This window comes from Desmodus rotundus, chromosome 11 (assembly GCF_022682495.2).
Source record: "Desmodus rotundus isolate HL8 chromosome 11, HLdesRot8A.1, whole genome shotgun sequence".
In the NCBI taxonomy this organism is placed as follows: domain Eukaryota; kingdom Metazoa; phylum Chordata; class Mammalia; order Chiroptera; family Phyllostomidae; genus Desmodus; species Desmodus rotundus.
Window position 1 is genome coordinate 94,302,643 of NC_071397.1, and position 18,466 is coordinate 94,321,108.

General features: G+C 45.0%; 1 protein-coding gene across 2 annotated transcripts in view; it reads right to left on the bottom strand.

Moving 5' to 3' along the window:
• Positions 1-296: 296 nt before the first annotated feature.
• Positions 297-18,466, bottom strand: part of CNKSR3 (CNKSR family member 3) — a 76,800-nt gene continuing 58,630 nt past the window's right edge. For both annotated transcript variants that reach the window (XM_024551984.4, XM_045188914.3), the window contains exons 7-13: positions 16,864-16,923; positions 12,172-12,240; positions 11,788-11,934; positions 7,302-7,426; positions 4,521-4,729; positions 3,937-4,026; positions 297-1,636 (exon numbers count right to left, since the gene is read on the bottom strand). In XM_024551984.4, the coding sequence (XP_024407752.1) occupies positions 1,341-1,636; positions 3,937-4,026; positions 4,521-4,729; positions 7,302-7,426; positions 11,788-11,934; positions 12,172-12,240; positions 16,864-16,923 (996 nt within the window). In that variant the 3' untranslated portion in view covers positions 297-1,340. The remainder of the gene's footprint in view (positions 1,637-3,936; positions 4,027-4,520; positions 4,730-7,301; positions 7,427-11,787; positions 11,935-12,171; positions 12,241-16,863; positions 16,924-18,466) is intronic.

Consider the following 18,466-nt stretch of genomic DNA (forward strand, 5'->3'; position numbering starts at 1 on the left):
CAAAATAAATATTGCAGGGGTATGGCGGGGACAGGTATTTTTGAGTCAAGGATTCCAGCTCTGCCTAGAAAGATAGCTCAGAAAATCCCTCAAGTGTAATGCTACTTTACATGTGCTTCCTCAACGCTCCCATTTCTAATCCATTCAATCCCAAATTCTTGGGAGGGTTTATTTTGTTTTTTAACGGTAGTGCTCCTGGTGGCAAAAGCCATGGCGGTCACTTGTAAATCTAAAAACACTCTTTTCCATGAGCATCATGTATGGCGCAAAACAGAAATAGTTCCGTTACATGTAAATAAGAGTAAGAAAAATATACAACTATATTTAAAACATTTAAATTAACAAGATAGTACTTTTCCATTCTAACAAAATATCATACATTCAGTTTAAACAAGAGTTAATATCCAGACACACTTTTCCAAAATACCTGATCCTACTTGAAAATCTGTGACCGTGAGACTTTCCAAGATATTTCTAATTAGCAAAACGTGTAATATTGAAGAACTGTCCGTTCTTTTCTGGTAGACAGACACCGAACAGGTCCAAATGCAAACTGATGTATCTTTCACAAACTTAAGTCCTGTGGCTTCATTTTCCTTAACGATACTTTGGCTGTCAGCAAATCCCATAGCTTCTTCCCCCTCAAAGGCAATAATCTAAGACAACACCACCCCGCAGAACCATACACTTCTGTGTGCATGATAAGCCCCATCTCAGTGTGTTTCTGTATCAATCGACCTGGACGGAGACTGTTATGAAAAGGGGTGAAGCAAGTGTAACAGGTCTACACTTACACCTCTGCCCTGAAAGAGCGGCACACACTTCTGAAACACGTTATTTCAAAGTCAAAGCCGCTGATACACTGACGAATGTGGTATGTAGCTTGAAAAATCACGATGAAAATGGTTTCTCCACTGGCTTTTTCAGGTGGACAAGTTGGACCACAAACCAACACATCTGTGCGACAATGGCCACCAATTTTCTCCCGCCCGCACAACGAACAAATGCCCCAGTTCCGCCTAGGGACCCTGCCATTCCTGGCAGAGGCTTGGTTTGTAGAGCGTGTCTCCACGTTCTGACTCTAAGAAGCAAGAAAAGCCCACTCTACCCACCTCTTCCTTCTGCCTCCACAAACCAGCACCTAAGACCGCCTGGATTAGTTCCCACCCACTTCCTTCAACATTCCAAGAAGGGCAACATACAATTTTCCAAATATAAAATAAAATGAATTTGCAAAAGGTGTCTACATAATACTGTGCATGAGAATCAGAACAGGTCATCCACGGAGGAAGCAAGGCACTTGGGAGCAGGGGCGGTGGGGAGTCCGGGGAGCGCAGGGCTCAGTGAGTCAACAGTTTCAGGCGAGTAAACCAGCTGACCAGCAGGGACGGTTCAGTAGACGAGGACTTGGCCCCGGAGGAGACAGATTTCTTTTTGGTCCCTTCCTCCTGGAATGGCATCGTGGCGCTGCTATGGAGATCTGAACTGAGGTAGCACCTGCTGCCTCGGATGTAGTCTGCTCGGACCAGCTGCCTCTCCGTGGTGGGCCTGGAGAACCGGTATGGGGGAGAGGAGCTTTCTTCGATGATCGGAGGGATCCGTTCATTACTGAAGTATCGACACAGGGCCTCCTCACCTGTTTCCAGACAAAGACCACAAGCCCATTAAAATAACCATCCACTGCATAATGCTGATAAGTGGGCCTGAAGCCTATGGTGGGTACCACACTCTGCCCTCCACCCAGGGACGGGCTACACGGCCTTGCTGACCCCTGCCCTTCTTTACCAGTGTGAGAATCTTCACAATTATACTTGAAACCAAAAAACAAAGAGAGAAAGCTGTGTGACTCCAACACTCCTTCCCCATCTTTCCTTCCACGAGGCCTGTAGCACATAGCATGCGCTTCTAGAATATGTTTCTTACCCTGGGGCATCCCTGAGAAGCATTCAGAAAAGTGGGGGTACCTTTGGTTGTCACCCTCAGTGAAGGACAGGCACTAGTCACCTTTAATGGATAAGGTCCAAAATTTTTGATGCTCTGTGATGCTCAGGATATTTGCGAACAAGAAAGATTGATCCCACGCAAGATGCCAGCAGACCCCCCTGGGATTGGTGGGGGGCATTTATGAAACTGAACAGAAATCTACAATGCAGGGCACTTTGGCATTCTTTAGATCAAAAAATCTACTCCTAACAATGTAAGATCTATGTACAAGGGTGCTTATTGAAGCGTTATTTATGATGGGGGTGTAGGGATAAAAACAGAAATAACCTAAAAGTCCAACAATGACTGAATAAATAGGTATTATAGCCATAAGGTGGATTACTAATGTAGCTATTAAAAACATGTTCTAGATAATATTCAGCTTACATCGTATTAGTGAACATCTATTTCTTCCATTCTGCACATTTTTTTGTAAATGTATAACTGTATTTATGAAAACAACTGGGAGATACACAAAACATTCATAGTGATTATTTCTAGTTTGGGGAAGCAGATTACAGCTGGGTTTTATTTTCTTGTCCCTTCTAGATGTTCTTCAGTGTACTTGTTTTGCTTTTGTAATCAAAGAGGGAAAGCTACTTTTAAAAAGTGCCCATTGTCAAAAAGCCCCATATTGTATGAGTCAATTGATACAAAATGTCCAGAATAAGCAAATCCACAAAGACAGAAAGTATGGTTGCCAGGGATGGAGGGAGGAACAAATGAGAAGTTTCTGCTGATGGGCCTGGGGTTTCTTTTCGAGATGACAAAGTGTTCTGGAATCACACTTTCACTGAACACACAACTCTGCGAATATACTAAAAACCACTCAGCTGCACACTTTAATGGGGTGAGCTTCGCGGTGTACGTGAGTTTTATCTCGATAAAGCTGTATTCCTCTTTTTAAGGTGTGCACTGTGCAGGTACCTTTCATTCTAAAATGATCATACAAGAAAAAAATGTGGAAGGTGGGACCAACAAGGGTCCGATATGTTTCCAATTACTGATTTCACACTCCCCACCCCACCCCCTGCCTGACCATCTCTCAGTGTGTAAAGGAAATAAAAGGCTAAATCAGAGCTTAAAAGGCTAAGGGAAAGGCAACAAAGACATTGGCATTTCTAAATCTAAACACAGGACAGGCTGCCACCTGCTGACAGCTCCACAGATTGTCACACATCAGCTAGAGGTGTTCTGGACTTCACACAGGTGTTTCCTCTTCCACATTAGCATAACCCAGGCCATTCGGGTACTTGGGTGACAAACTCTACCAAGTCCCGATGAGATGTCAGAGGTTGATCACTTTGAAAGCTGGGCTTCCAGAATGCTTTCTTCTTCCTTTCACTATCTAAAGCCTGCCAGCCTGTAACTTGTCGCCTGCTTTGTTTCAGCACTGCAAAGGCAGCTACAGTGTGCTGCCAATGTTGATCTCATCAAATGTAAACTGGCAAAAAGTAGGAATATTTATGAACATTCTCAAGACTGGTGTAATAACCAGAGAGTGACTACAGGGTTGATGAAACACAAATTTCTTCTCCCACAGTAATGACTCTCTAACACAAGAAGGATTTGGGAGGGGGAAAACTCCATGCCTGTTCATGAAAAATCAAACAGGCTCCAATAATAACAGCCATAAAATTTAGGATGCTATTACATAATGAATAATTCATTTCTACTTGCTTAGAGTGTGGACCGTTAGCGTCTACAGCCTTTTCAAAGCACACACAAGCTAATCAGGAGATTTACAATCACTAATAGCATTGCATAATTCTGCCGCTCTAGAAATAAGGAGGGTTCGAGAGATCTTCAGCTGTCCTGATTTTAGAGATGAGGAGATGTGGCTCAGAGGGGGTAAGTCCTCTCTGCATTATAACAATACATTTGGAAATAGGGCGGAAACTAGAGCCTGGGACTCTCGATTCCTTATTGGATATGATTTGCTTAAAAACTTGCCTTTCTTCCCATGGCCTCGAGGTCTGGCAAAAGGGTCCACGATCCCCATCCAGCTCCCATCCGCAGGCATCGACAGGGGCCGGGGCTTGCCTTCAGGGACAGGGGAAGGAAAGGGACTGCGGGTGACTTTTTGGCTTGGAGAATCTTTCCCTGTATTTGTAACTTAGACCACCACCCCCACAATATCACACTCACTTAAGCAGAAGCAATAACATATTTTAAAATAAGGAAAGTATTTTAAAGCATCGGATTTCCGCAGCACACAGTCTGGACAGGGGCGTGCTGAACTTGAGTCTGTGGGTGCACAGAGCAAAGCAACTCCAAAGTTAAAAGCCAGGCTCTGAAAGTTAAAACTGGAGCATGACCTCACCCGCTGGGCTCTGATGCCAGGCAGAGCAATGACTCAACAAGGCTTCGCTTCAGAGCGATGAATAAAGGTCTCATACTTAGAATTTCATTGAGGTTTATGTTTTCCTCAGATTACCCTTAGGGTCTGCCAAATTCATCCAACAGTTCCAAATAAGGAAGGCGGGGGAAGGGAAGAACAGCAAACGGGGGAACAAAACAAACACTCAGACTCGTACCATAAGATGGTGTCTTCTGTCTCATTTTTGTGGGCAGAATGTTGGTTTCAACTGAATACCCAGGCAACTGGTCAGAGTCTGCAATGGTGAACCTCCGTCTTCTACTCTCCTGGTCCAGGAAGGAATTCGGGGACTCGGAACCCTTGGGAGCAGGCACTGCTTGTTTGCACTTACTGATGCCTCCATAGGCGAAGCTCCCGTTCTCGTCCCTAGAAGATAGTGGGCGATAAGGAAGGTGCTGACGAAGCCCCTCCCGTGCTGAAGAATCACAGGAGACACACATAACATGTACATTGCCTTTTCCACTGGAAGAAAAAGGATTACTTTTTCCATCCTAGTTGTTCCTCAAATACAGAGAGATCCTATTAGGTATGAGTGAATGCCATGACCCTACTAAACAATGGGAAATAAGTGTTTTTCAAATGTGTTCAAATGATACAAATACACCTTTGAGAAGATGGCTCTGGATTGCCCACGTCTCTGTCCTGTCTGGGAACCGCCTATGTACTGCCAGAATCTCACGTCCAGGTGTGACCTGTTGAACCATTTTTCTCATGCCCAGGGTAGTGTTTTTGCCAAGATCCAGGGGGGAAGAAGACACTTGATGTGTAATGGGGCTGTCAGATTTGAATATTATGTCAAAAAATACAAAGGGCCTTTGTAGTCCGCGATGGAGAGCGTCTATTTTCTGAACTAAGTACCGAGACTGGCGAAAGTGGGATCTTCGACTGCAACTTAGCTCCTCCTGAATGTCAGCTTACGATAAAAGTTAAAATTAATTTCAGTTGAGTCCAAGTGACCAGCTGGCTGTTTTCTGCAATTAGTAAATTCCGTTAGATGACTTACTGTAAAAACTACCAGACAAAATACAGAATCAACTGAGTCCAAACCAACCTGAAGACCGGCTTAGCCTGTGTGGTGGTCGTTCCCACGGGGTGGCTGCCTACGCACCCCCCCCCCTCCATGAATCCATCTCCTTCCACATTTTTCAACCTGGCATATAACTTCCCCATTCACAAAACTTTCATGACTCACCATTGGTTCTCCGTAACCATTTGCATTTTTCATTCCTCAGAAACTATCCTTCATTAACGGTGTGTGTGTACACACACATGCATGTGTGCCCCACCCAAGTAGATTAAAGGCCCCAGTTCCTCTTCGCGCTCACTATGTACATTACTCTCTTTCTCACTCCTGCTCTGAGACTCAGACAAGAACATTCAGGTTGGGGGGTGGGGAGTTGGGGGCTCCCTACAGTTTCTGATAGAGCAACCCACACACTGATCATCAGTGAAACTCATGTGTTTTGTACGTGCAAAGGCAACAGCCTGTCACTTTAAACACACTTAAGATCCCATGGCCACATGACTCTGGTCTGTGACTACAAGGAAGAGTCCTGTCTACCAACCAGAATGCCCCTGACACCTAAGGCGACCACTCTATGTGCCGTAAGGAGTTCTGGGCAAACCAAGACTCGAAGAAGAGGAAAATGATGTTAATTCTTCCTTGTGCCAGGAATAAATCCAGTAGAAGCAAGTAGTTCAGCTTACAACAAAACAAACAAATGAAAAACTCCAATATAAAGTAAATCACCACTGTAAGCTCAGCCTGACCTTTGTCTTATGAAACATTATAGCATAATTACATATTTCTCAATTTATTCTTGAACAGCTGACTAAGACATTGGCAGTTCTCTGGGGGCAAGAACTGTATCTGTTCCGCGTAATACGGTAACGCCGGCCTAACACCAAGTAAATGCGTACTGAGCAAGTGAGCCAGATTCTCTGGCTTTTCCAACATATGTAAATATGTAAGTTGATATGAACGAGCCTATATTTCACACCTAAATCATCCCCTATATAACATCTAGTGCGACCATCCTCATTACACCATGTAACATTAAAGATAGCCATTATGAAGCAATGACCTTTAAGAATTTATGATAGACACACACACACACACACACACGTGTGCAAATATAGTACTATCCACACCTACAGTCACATTTTTTAAGTGCTACAAAGAACATATGTCTCTCAGCAAAATAAAGCTGTAACTTGAGTTAATGTCCCAGAAATATCTATTATCTCCCTCCCCAGAGGTGAATTGACCATGCAGTGGGTGAAGCTTCAGCTCCAGGGACCCCCAGCAGCCCCTTCCCACGTCCAGGGAGGAGACACAACAGCGCATTGCCAAGAGCCCGTGCTTCTGTGAAGAGCCCCTCCGCCACCAAACTGTAAAGTGACAAGGCCCATGAAACCTGGATCTGTCCCTGCACTTCCCCCTGAAGGGTCACAGATTTTCCCCCAGTTTCACTGAGATACAATTGACATAACATTGTATTAGTTCAAGGTGCACAAATAATGATTTTAGACAGATAGATGGATAGATATAGAAATGATCACCACAGTAAGTTTAAATAGCATCCATCACCTCACATAGTTACAAAGTCTTGTTTTCTTATGATGAGGAATTTCAAGATCCACTCTCTCAGCAACTTGCATAAACAAGATACACAATTGTAAACTATAGTCACCATCCTACGTTACATTCCCCCGAACTCATTTATCTTAGAACTGGAAGATTGTGCCTTTGACCACCTTCATTATCCCCCCACCCCCAGGATCACACTCCTTAACAACAGTTTTAGGACTCAACCCCACCACACACTGGGATTCAGGAACTTTTCCCCTCGAGAGCCCTGGGATCTTCACACCACCACTTCGAATCCCCACGAACAGGTGACACGCATGCCACAAAGACAGACAGTGACATACATACCGGGGAGAGTAGGGCACGGCTGGCGGAGGGGGAATGTAAAGATCCAGGATGGCTGGTTTTTCCTTCTTCAGCGAGGTATCCATGGTGCTTTCCGGGGACTGGGTCGTGGTGGGTGGAGGCGAGGTCTGAAACAGGAGCAAGTGCACAAGGGCAGAAGTCACCTCAGAGGTCATCCTTGGGACACGTCTCCCCCTCCCCTAAGCCATGTACTGTAATAAAAGTTCTGTGAATGGGGTCTCCTTCCCTCTCCCTCCTTCTCCCTCTCCCTCTCTCTCTCAAAACACCTGACAGCCGAGCTTATAACCGAGGCGGTTATGAACTGTTAAAGGGCAGGTAGCACACACAATGTGGAGACACTGGACAAAGATGATTCATGTCCCAGGTGGGACAGAGCAGGGCGGTAAGGGATTTCATCACTCGGAAGGGCAAGCAACTGAAAACTGATAAATTGTTTATTTCTGGAGTTTTCCATTTAATGTTTTTGGACAACAGTTAACCACAGTTAACTGGAACCACAGGTAAAGTCGCGGAAGGGACACCACGGGTAAGGGGGAACTAGCAGTGTAACTCTCTGGGGAAATCAGTGAACTTCTCTGTGCCTTGTCTACAAAATAGAAGCAAATGGGGACGAGACCAGGACCAGCCAGGTAGCTGTGAGAATTAAGTGAGATCATATCTGTAATGCTCTGAGCGCACTGCTTGTCACATAGGAAGTGCACAACCTTACGCTGTTTAATTTAGTGTTGCACATAGACACATGCACACAAGTTAATTTTAAAAATATAAAATCCACACAGCTTAATGTTAATGATGCTACTGATGTCAAAAGACTTATTTTTGAAGATCTTGTATGAGGCCTGCGATCTTCTCTCTTCTATAGACTAACAACAGTAATCGCCTTCTGGTCAGTAAAGGAACAGCAAGGAACTCTCAGAGTCAGGGCATGAAGGTGTCCGTGGAAGCCCGTGGAGGGGCCACTCGAGAACTGTGCTGGGTCCTGGACAGACAGCAAAAGGCACCCCAAACCCTACCTAGCCCGGATGATGATGAAAGACCCCAAAGTGCCCCATAATGAGATGGTGAACTAGGATCAAAGGATGGAAAGGACTGGAATAGCCAGGGCTCACAGAGTGAAAGCCCATTTTCAGGGGAGACTCGGAAAAACAGGGGCTCAGTCTCTCATTTCCTGTAGCATAGGCAGCGCATCCTGGATGTTGGCCATGAACACGTCAACAGTGAACTCTACTCAATGTCTAATTGATTAACATCTCAATCTGTTTATCTTGGACGATGTCTGAACACACCGGGCCAGGATCCAGGTCCTCAACAAGTAAAAGAAAAGTAAACTGGAGCATTTCCGCCGACAAAGCACTCTGAAAACGCCAACACTGATGATTACTTCCAAATCAGCAACCTCACGGACCAGGACTGTGAGGCAAAACACAGCGATGACCGTGACAGGACAGTACTCACGATGTCGACAGGCATTACAGAAACTCCCTCCCGGGCAAGGTGGGCGCCCCGGCATGAAGGCCCCTGAAGGAAGACACTCCCACAGTGCCGGGGGAGGCGCGGAGAGAGGCTACTGGGGCGCTGGTGCCGATTGTGCAGGTATCCTGACATATCGCGAGAACCCGTGGCACCTGAGCTATAAAAATGCCCCTGCATGTTGAGGGCGGTTCTCTCCCTAGGTCAAAAGCGAAACTGAGTGTCTCATCCCTCACCATCACCTCTTCCCCCAAACTCCACACTTAGCGGAACTTGGCATGAAGGGAGACAGAACCAGAGAAAATGAAGTGCGCCCTTCCTAAGCGAACGTCCAGAGGTCAAGGGTCTAGCTCTAGCCTACACTTAGAAATGATTTTCACTAAGCTTCTGGACACATCCACTCGAATGTTCCCCTAATGCTTCACATTCTCTGATGCTCGCACGAGCTATCATCTCTGCTTCCCAGATGGCTCTTTGCTCGCATGCTAATTTCGGTCACTGATACTGCCACTCAGGGTCACTGTCACGGCCACATTTCACACCTGCCATGCTGGCTTTCCTCATCACGCAGCCCAGAGTGGAAAGTTCACAGGATTAGTGTGCACTTTTCTAACAGTCCACACTCATAATGAGTGAGGAGGGAGGTTTAGAAAGATAAGTACTTTGTCTTAAGTCCCACAGCTAATAAGTGGAAGAGCTGGGATTTGAACTTTGAGGGGTTGAACTGCGTGCAGAGCCCCTCTCCTAACCACTAAGCTGTGCTGCTTTGTGAGTCTGCTTCCAAAGAGCCTCATATTTTAGTTAGTCTTTCTCTGGAATCCCTGTCACCAGCCTTTCCCAGAACCACAGCACCAACCACCTAGACATACAACAGCTCCCACCTGGTGTTTCTTCTGTTAGATTACGTCCCAGGCTGAACTACATCCCCCTCAAAATCCCTGCGTTGGAGGCCTAACCCCCAGTACCATAGAATGTAACTGTATTTGCAGACAGGGTCTTAGAGACATGATGAAGTTAAAATGAGCTCATTAGGTTAGGGCCTAATCCAGTATGACTGGTGTCCCTATAAGAAGAGATTCAGACACAGACTTGTGGCAGAAAGACTATGTGAGGACACAGGGAGAAGGCGGCTGTCTGCCAGCCAAGGAGAGAGGCCTCAGAAGAAACCAACCCTGACAACACCTTGAGCTCAGAGGTCTAGTCTTCTGAGTTGTGAGAAGAGGAACTGTTTCAGCCACCCAGCCTGTGGTGCTCCATTAGGGCACCCCTAGAAACCTAATGCATGTATTCATGTAAAAAACAACGTCGCCCTCTGGGATGAAGTCCCTGCTCCTGACCCTGGCAGTCTGGACTACCTCAGCCCACCAACCCACCCAGCTGCCTCTCCTGCCCTCCGTTGGGGGTGATGGGGTGGGAAACGGAGGGACTGTCCCATCTACACATTCCTGCAGTAGGGCCATGGTGCGCGTATACCCACAGCCCGTCTGCCAGCTGGCGAACCCAGCTCGTGAATTGATTGCTAAAAGCTCACAGCTCTCGCTTCCCTGGAGAATGACTCCCGGTGGACAGCCCCTCCCCTTGAGTACAGCTATGGGAGCCTGTCGTTCTGTGGTTACACCTGTGTAACAGGCCAAGGCTAGACTTTACCTGACACACCCCCTTGCTGGCTTCCTGCTCCTTACTGTCTCCCTTCCTCCCTTCCAGGTTTTACCTGAAGCCACGTCCTCAAAAATCAGTTTCACAAGAATCTCTGTCACAGATTCTGCTTCTAGGAAACCTTGCCTAGGACACCACCTTCCCCTGCTGGCACTTGTGGGTGTGTGTCCACAGAACAGCATTCACCTCCTCTGTGACATAGAGACCCACTGGCCAAACCCCACCTGGCATTCCAGGCTCCGAAGTGCTCCCACCTCCACAGGCAGGGTGCCTTCACCTGCCTGGCCCACCCCCACCACTCCTTCAGAGCCTAACATTTGTTCTGGGCACCAAGTAGCTGGCAGGCACTCCATCAACTACTAGTGATGAAGTACAACTTCCATTATATTAAGTAATACATTCTGAGAATCCAGCCCCCCAAATTTAAAGATGTTACCCCTTGCACTGAGCAATGCACACAGAAGCAGATGGGGCATGATTAATATGATCAGCTATTATTTAAGAAGGGATTTTAGTTCCGTGCCCTTCCTTGCTCCACCCTCCACGCCCTGTTATTTAATCCACCTCCCAGTGTTCTGTGCATCATGAAGTATCCAAATGGATGGCTTGGGATTACAACTGTGCCTTCCATTCGAAGATGTGCAAAAAACCACAGTTACATATAATTGCAATCCCAACCTTATAAAAGGACATTCAAATGTCATTGCTTTTCATGCATGGTTTAGGAAATAAATGCTAAGGACCGACAGTGTAACAGCGGGGTTGGTCGGCTGGCACAGTCCACCAAGGTGTAGGCAACAAAGGAGTGTACTGTTTGTAGAGGATTTAAACAATAAAACTCACTAAAAGTCAGTCTGTTTTTGATTATCAGCCAAGACAGGCAATTCTAAACAATGTCTAAACAATGGAGTGATACTTCTCACCACCATCTGGGTTATTCCCATGATCCCTACTCCTGACTCAACCCCACATGGTCTCTCCAAGGTTAGGATTCAAACTGGGTACGTATCACTGCCCATTTGAAATGAGAGAGCAGGACTGAGAATGAACTTCCTGCAGCCATGGCAGCCACTAGCCCTATGTGGTTACTAAACTCCTGAAAGGGAGACTGAGGAACTGAAGTTTTAATGTTACTTAAATAGTCCCATGTGGCTGGTGGTCACTGTGCTGTTCAGTGTAGATCTAGAATGTCTATTTTCATATAAGTAGGATTATAGGAGAATTATGCATATACAGACTCCTGAAACCAATGTCCTGATTTTAATCTTGCTTTTTCTGAGCGTTGGTCATGTGCTGAGAGCAGACGGAGGCTTACAACAGAGCATGGAAATAGACCAGACACCTGCACAAGAGGCGGCTTCCACCGTAGGTTTTTCAGAGGCGCAGGAGTAAAGTTGAAGGACCCCGTGGGGCGTTTCTTCAGCAGGAGCACAACTCCTGTCGGATTCTCTCTCAATTTTCTCACCAGATTTTTCAGCTGCCATCCCACCTTCAAAGAAAGAAAATGAAGGGAGGGGACCCGCTCATGAATAAGGAAAGAAATCAAACCTATGAATGGATCTCAAGGATATCAGCTAGATACAAATATGTTCATTTTAGCACTACTTAAAATTATGGAAAACCGGATACAAACTTCAAATTTTAAAAACTCAAGCAAAATGGCTTTGGGCTTAGGTGAAAGTCCTAGAGGGGAACGTTAAGTCTTAAGTCTCAGTGAAAAACTCACCACGGTTTGCCGGTTCACCTGGATGACTTCATCGCCAGCGTGAATCTTCTGAGATCTGTCTGCAGGAGACTATGAGCAACAAACAGAGAGGCCGGTCTTATTTTTTAAGCTTTGCATTTCTTTCTGCTTGTGTTTCTTCATCCTTCTTTCTTCTATAGACAATGAGCAATGGAAATGTAATTTTCTTGAGAAAGACACAGTGTATGTGAGTCTGCAGAACCGGGCACACTAAAACCTGAGTTATCTGTTTTATCAATGGTCTGTTGTAACAGATAATCTGTCAGTCCCAACAGCTGGCTTCATGTCAACTCTCAGGGAGAGTGGGACACACTGTGGACAAGGTGAGCTGGTAAAAGCCATTGGCTCACCTAAAAAATACCTACCCTTACCTGTTGGGAACCGCCCTGCCTGGTTTCAGAAGCTGTAACCCCCATGGTTAAGGCTGAGTCAGAGACCTTGGGACCATAAGCCATTAAGGAGACAAAGTTTATCTCCCTGACAGGGGGGCCATCTCTGCCCACTTTACTTCAAGATTCCTCAAGGGAGGGATCTTGAGGAATGGCCACGAAAAAGGCCCACAGGGAAGGACTTGGGGGGCTATAGAAAAAGGGGGTGATGGACCCTCGACCCTCGGCTTTGACATAGCCTGAGTCCTCATTCTGTCTGCAAGAAGTCTCCTAATCTCTTGGCTGCCTTACTTTCCCTGCCTGACTTAAGCCTAAAACAATGAGAGGGTGGTGCAGCCCAGTGCTGGAAAGGGCAGATTCCCCAGGGAATCAGGCCTAAAAAAAGAATGCGTAAAATCCTGTGAAACCTGCTTTGTTTATACCCTCAGCTTAAATGATAAGGGTCCACACCTGAAATGAGTTTGGTTCCCAAAGTTTTATAGCCCTTTAACTAACTGACCATAACTCAGAATAAGCCCTCAAAGTTCTCTCTATGTTATCTATTGTTTGACCCTTACTGCCTGACAATGATTGATGAGCTTTACCTGTATTCCTCTGTAAAATGAACCTAATAAAAGCCCATTGAGGAAAAGGCTCTTGGCCCTTCTCCTTTGAGAGATCGGCCACCTCTCCTCCCCATGCAGATCATGTCTTGGTAGACTTATTCTCATCCGTGGCGGACGGGAATCTGAAGTAAAGCTCCCCCACACTTACCCTTATCAAAACGAATCCTGTAAAAGCTGACCCACTGTTTAACTGTAACTCTGTCATCCCACTTCCTTGCAGGCAATTATTAAAGCTAAATCTTATTTTCATTCAACCTTGTGTTACATGTTATCACAATGGTATTAGAGTAGAAAGATGGTGAAAAGAGAAATGTTTTTTAAAGAAAATAAATTTAAATTTTTTCTCATTTGCAGGTTTAATTCAAAATAAACATGTTTCCAGTATCAAAACAAACTTCCAGACTTTGCTTTCCAAAAGAATACTTTACTACAAATTTGCAAATATATGCTCACATATGTAGTCTACTTATCAAATATTTTGGCCATAGTATTCTTATCCCTTTAACCAAACTAGAATTGTTTATGATTAAGATATCTTATATGAGCAAAAGAGAAGGCAAAGATAAGCCTTTGATCTCCAATGATAATCAAGTGTTGTCTAGGCCAGAATATTTTATTTAGTAACTGATGTAACTGCCTGAATCTCAAACAATTTACAACTATCCTTAAAAAACCAAAATAGCACCTTTGAACAGGGCTGGGCGGGTAGCAACTGAACTGAAGACACACTTGCTGAATTTTCTCACTCAGCTGTTGTGACAGACTCAACAAGGCAGGAGCGAAAGCAGCATCAAACTGTGGAAGCACTCCCTTTCATTTATCTAGGCTCAACACAAAGCGCAGGTGTGGCTGTTATTTTTTAAGACTAACCTGCTGCCATAACAACCAGTGTGCCTCACCGGAGAGACTGGCGCCATGGGGACCAGAGGAAGATGGCCTAACTGGAATCTCTCTCAAGGCACTTGACAGTAAATGAACGCATCAATGCTCCTTTTTGTCCCTGTGTGTCAGAGGCTTCACCCAGAGTCAGGGACCTACTTTGCCAGCTCATCTTCCTGGGCTGAGGACTCATCTAAGGGAAGCTTTGCCTTAGAAAAGATGGCCCTGAGGCCAGGCAGCTCCTGTTTACAGATGTGCAATCTTAAAATACAAGCCCCAATGTCCTGAATTGACTTCCCTTCCTAAGGATCCTCACACATTCATTTCTCAAATGTCCTACCAAGTGATTAAGAGTTGTGCTTGGCAGAACACCGGTAAACAGAGAGCTTGATACCCCAATCCACCCTAGGTCAACAGCTCTTGCCTATCTTCACCATGAGCCTGGCTGCTGAAAAACGATGCTTGTTCTGCTTTGCAGCAGAAGGGTGATGACCTGAAGAAGAATGTTTCCATTCTTCTGAAGCTAATCTAATTCCCGCCTCATCTCTTGGGGTCGGGGGAGGTGGAACAGGAGTATGGAGGGGATCCTGTCAAGGTGTTGAGCATCAAACAAACAAACAAAAACTAGATAAAGAATCACTAGATACCATTCAGTCTGACCTTAGAACGATCGCGACTTCCCAGATAACCTCAAAACGGAACAAAAAAGTCCTGGAGGACTGAGATGGCCTCTGGCATTGCTTCAGCTTGGAGTCCAAGATAGAGGAACATGGAGATCATTGGCTTGGCAATGCAGTGGGTAATTTCCGTCCACTACCACCCATCCCACTGGGCTTCCATTAAGACATTCTGACTCTGAAGTCATTGTAACCTTAAGCTGGAAAGCTGTCCTGTAGCTGGCGTTTTCATCCAGCACGAAGTATAAGATATCCAGATTAAGCCCATGAAACGTGCATTCTGACCTAACTTCCCACCCTCATCCACAGGACTCAGAAGTGCTCAGCACATTCCGGGGACTCAGTGAACAAGCTGAATGTCTGAAAGAGTGGGTGACATTCTCAAATGGATTACCAAACACAGTAAGACAAGTGGTCATTTCTTACTCTTCAACTGGATGGAAACCACCTCTCTCTGGGAGGACTTAGGTACAGTCCTTCTCTAGGGTCAACTACACCCAGGCAAACCCTGAACCCCTCACCTAGTCTTACGAGTCTGGTAGGAATTTTAGGAAAACGTATCATTATATTTGATATGTCATTTGATTGCAAAGCAGCTCCTTTAGTCTCCCACTCAACTCTCATCCTTAAAGCAAAAGGAGGGGACTCCCTTTTGAGGATGAAAAATCGGTGTGCCTTCCAGTAGCAACACTAGTGCTCTACACATTTCTCCATTTATTCAAGACTGAAATTGCTTCAAGAAGACCAGAGAATTTGGAGCCACACAGGTCTGGTTGTTAATGAGATCACCTAATTGCTAGGTGCAAAACCAACTCTAAAATCTTAACTAACAGTCACCACCCTTCTGAATCCACCCAACTCTGAAACAATGCCCTGTGTGGTCCACGAGTGTACTCTTGTCGTGGTTCAGCTGAAATATACGAAGTCTCAGATAAGGATAAGGGATGACCTGTGTGATGCCTGACGCGTTGTGCATTGTTTTCTTTTGCACCATCCTCAGTCTAAAAGAAGAACTTTCTGTGCTGTTATTGCCTATTGTATGAGGTGGTATAAAAACTCCTGGTGGTTCCCTGCGTGTTTTCCATGTAGCTCAACAAAGAATGCTTGAAGACGTTTACTCATTCGTCTGCCAGAACCACACAATTTATTTATAATTCATTGACTGCCTTAAGCAACGCCATTATTTTCTTACTACAAAAACCAAGTCTGTGTCACAAGCCCTCATCAAAGGTCATGCCATTTTATTCTATCAAAAGACCCAAATTCAACACACATTTCTGCCAAACAGATTAGAAAAGTAGGCACCCAATCTCTTCTATTTTAAGAAATCATTTCCTCTTGTCTTAGTTGATTAAATAGTAAATTAATTCCACAGACACATGCTTTTTTTACACAGACCCTGGAAGCTAGTCAAACGCTTTAAGCTTCATATCAATGTCATTTAAAAGCTTGCCATATTGTAGGTTGCAAAAAGAAAGCATTCACGGAGCTCTACTTTTCACAAATTCAAAATGTTTCAGGGGCTAAAAGAAACGCCATTCACTTAGCAGAATTTCCAAATGAAGGGCAATAGTGTACAAAGTCTCTCACAGCAGAAAGAGCCTTGCTTTTTGTATTCAAAAGCTTAGGGGACAAAACCCCTAAATTTCAACATCATGCCAAATGTTATGAAATACAACTCTATAAAAAGAACCTTTGTCATACAAAAATCCCAAAATAGTTGCTTTGGTGACACATAAATTCCATCGAACCAAAAAAACACCATATTTTACACATATGCTTACCAATTCCAGTTCTTGTAAGAGTGACTCTCAACAGCAAACAGATCGTTTTTGTATTTATGCCTTAATACTTCCAGGGTACAAAAGGAATAATTAACACAAGGGTGGGGGTAAAAACTGGGCAAGGTGCATGGACAAGAGCAATAGAGGGTGATTTAAATAATAAATTGACAACAGCTGGTGCTAAGCAACACACTAGCAACGGGATAAACCAAACAGGCTCCCATGCTCACACTACAGACAATAAAACAGCATGCACATGTTTAAATGAAAAGTATGGGGACTCCGTGTCCAATTTGTTTAAACATCCGATCGCTTTTACATTGCATGGACAGGCACTTACGTTCTCTGTGGTTCCGGTAATCACATGCAATCCGTCATAGGTTGATTTGATGTACATGCCCTGGAGGGAGTCACAGATAATATTAACTCATTACTCTAGTGTTTACAAATACAGCCGCGAGTGTGACTTGAACTTATAAAACATTAAAGGCAGTCCCTGCAGAACAATGCTCATTTTGAAGCCTCCAGAAACATTGTGAAACAAGATCCTCAGAGCAGGGAAGGGGAACTGAACACACCGAAATACTAGTGGGAGAAATCAGAAACGAGATCTCTCTGATCCCGTCATATGTGTACCAGGCGCACTGAATTTTGCTGTAACTCTGGGGACTCAGAGAGAATCTTCCCAGCCCTGCAGGATGAATGAGGCCTTTCAAACAAGGGCGGTTCTCTCCTGACCATCTCTTTGTTCAGTGACACAATATATTCAGTTAAATGTGGTATCAGCAGTCATTGTAAGCTGACTTACTCAAGCCACGAACAACCCAGACCAGGATGCATGAGCGAATTTATTACATAACACCACATAGGCTGTAAACGAGAAGCAAGCCCCCTTCCGTCTTAAGGGAAGCATAAGGCAAAGACGCTTTTCCCTGTGAGTTAGCCATATCATCGAGAACACATTTCTGCAGTTGCTCAAAAAGTAATTGCTCACCCTGGTATCTGTATCACAGTAGCATAGCTTCTCCCCAAGAAATCACTTTGACCCTGAACTTGCCCTACTCAGCCACCTACACCACTCTATAATGAGAATCTCCTCAAAGACGACACGTTGAGGTTTCGCCCCATCCCTCTCCTTTCCAGCGACATCTTTTCATGCTCAGAGTCATCAGCGTCTCCCTGCACGTGGCACTCCCTTGCCCAGACGTGTGCCTGTACAGCTTTACCATCTGAAATGGCAACGCCACTTCTGTGCACTCGGGCCATCTCTCTGCTTCAATATGTGACTATAAACTCAGCTCTAGGAAGCCTTCCCTGTCTAGTCTTACAATCCATCATTTACTCTGAAGCCAATTGAGCAGTCTCCGTATACATATTTCTACTTGCTAAGAATGAAGGCTTGTTGACATTCGGTTTTCTGAGACTAGAGACTGGCTTGACATCTCGAGACAGCTCTTCGGCACTCTTCCTCCTCCTCCCCTCCTCCTCATCGTCAATGGCAGCTGTAGTAGCTGTAGCCTCCAATTACTGCACATGTACTACAACTTCAGCACCTGACGCTCAGCATCCTTCATCTGACTTAACACTTTCAACACCTTGCAGAGGCAGTTATTATTATTCACTTTTCACAGATAAGGAAACCCACACATAAAGGGGTTAAGTCACTTGAGGGCTGGGATTAACCTTGATTCAAAGCTTCTAAGTTCATCCATGGGCCTGAGTTCCCTTCACTTAAATTTCAGCAAATTAATCTCATCAGGTGTCTGGGTGCTGACCTAGGTTAGGAGACAACTACCTGTGTGTATTCTCAGGGCCTGTTATTATGGAGCTACAGTACATTACCAATGAGACACTTCTGAATGGTTTTATAAGAACCGTTTCCTCCAAGCAGCCTCTTCTCGCATCCACCCTACGTGCTAGCAGAGACTTTCAGAGCACATGTT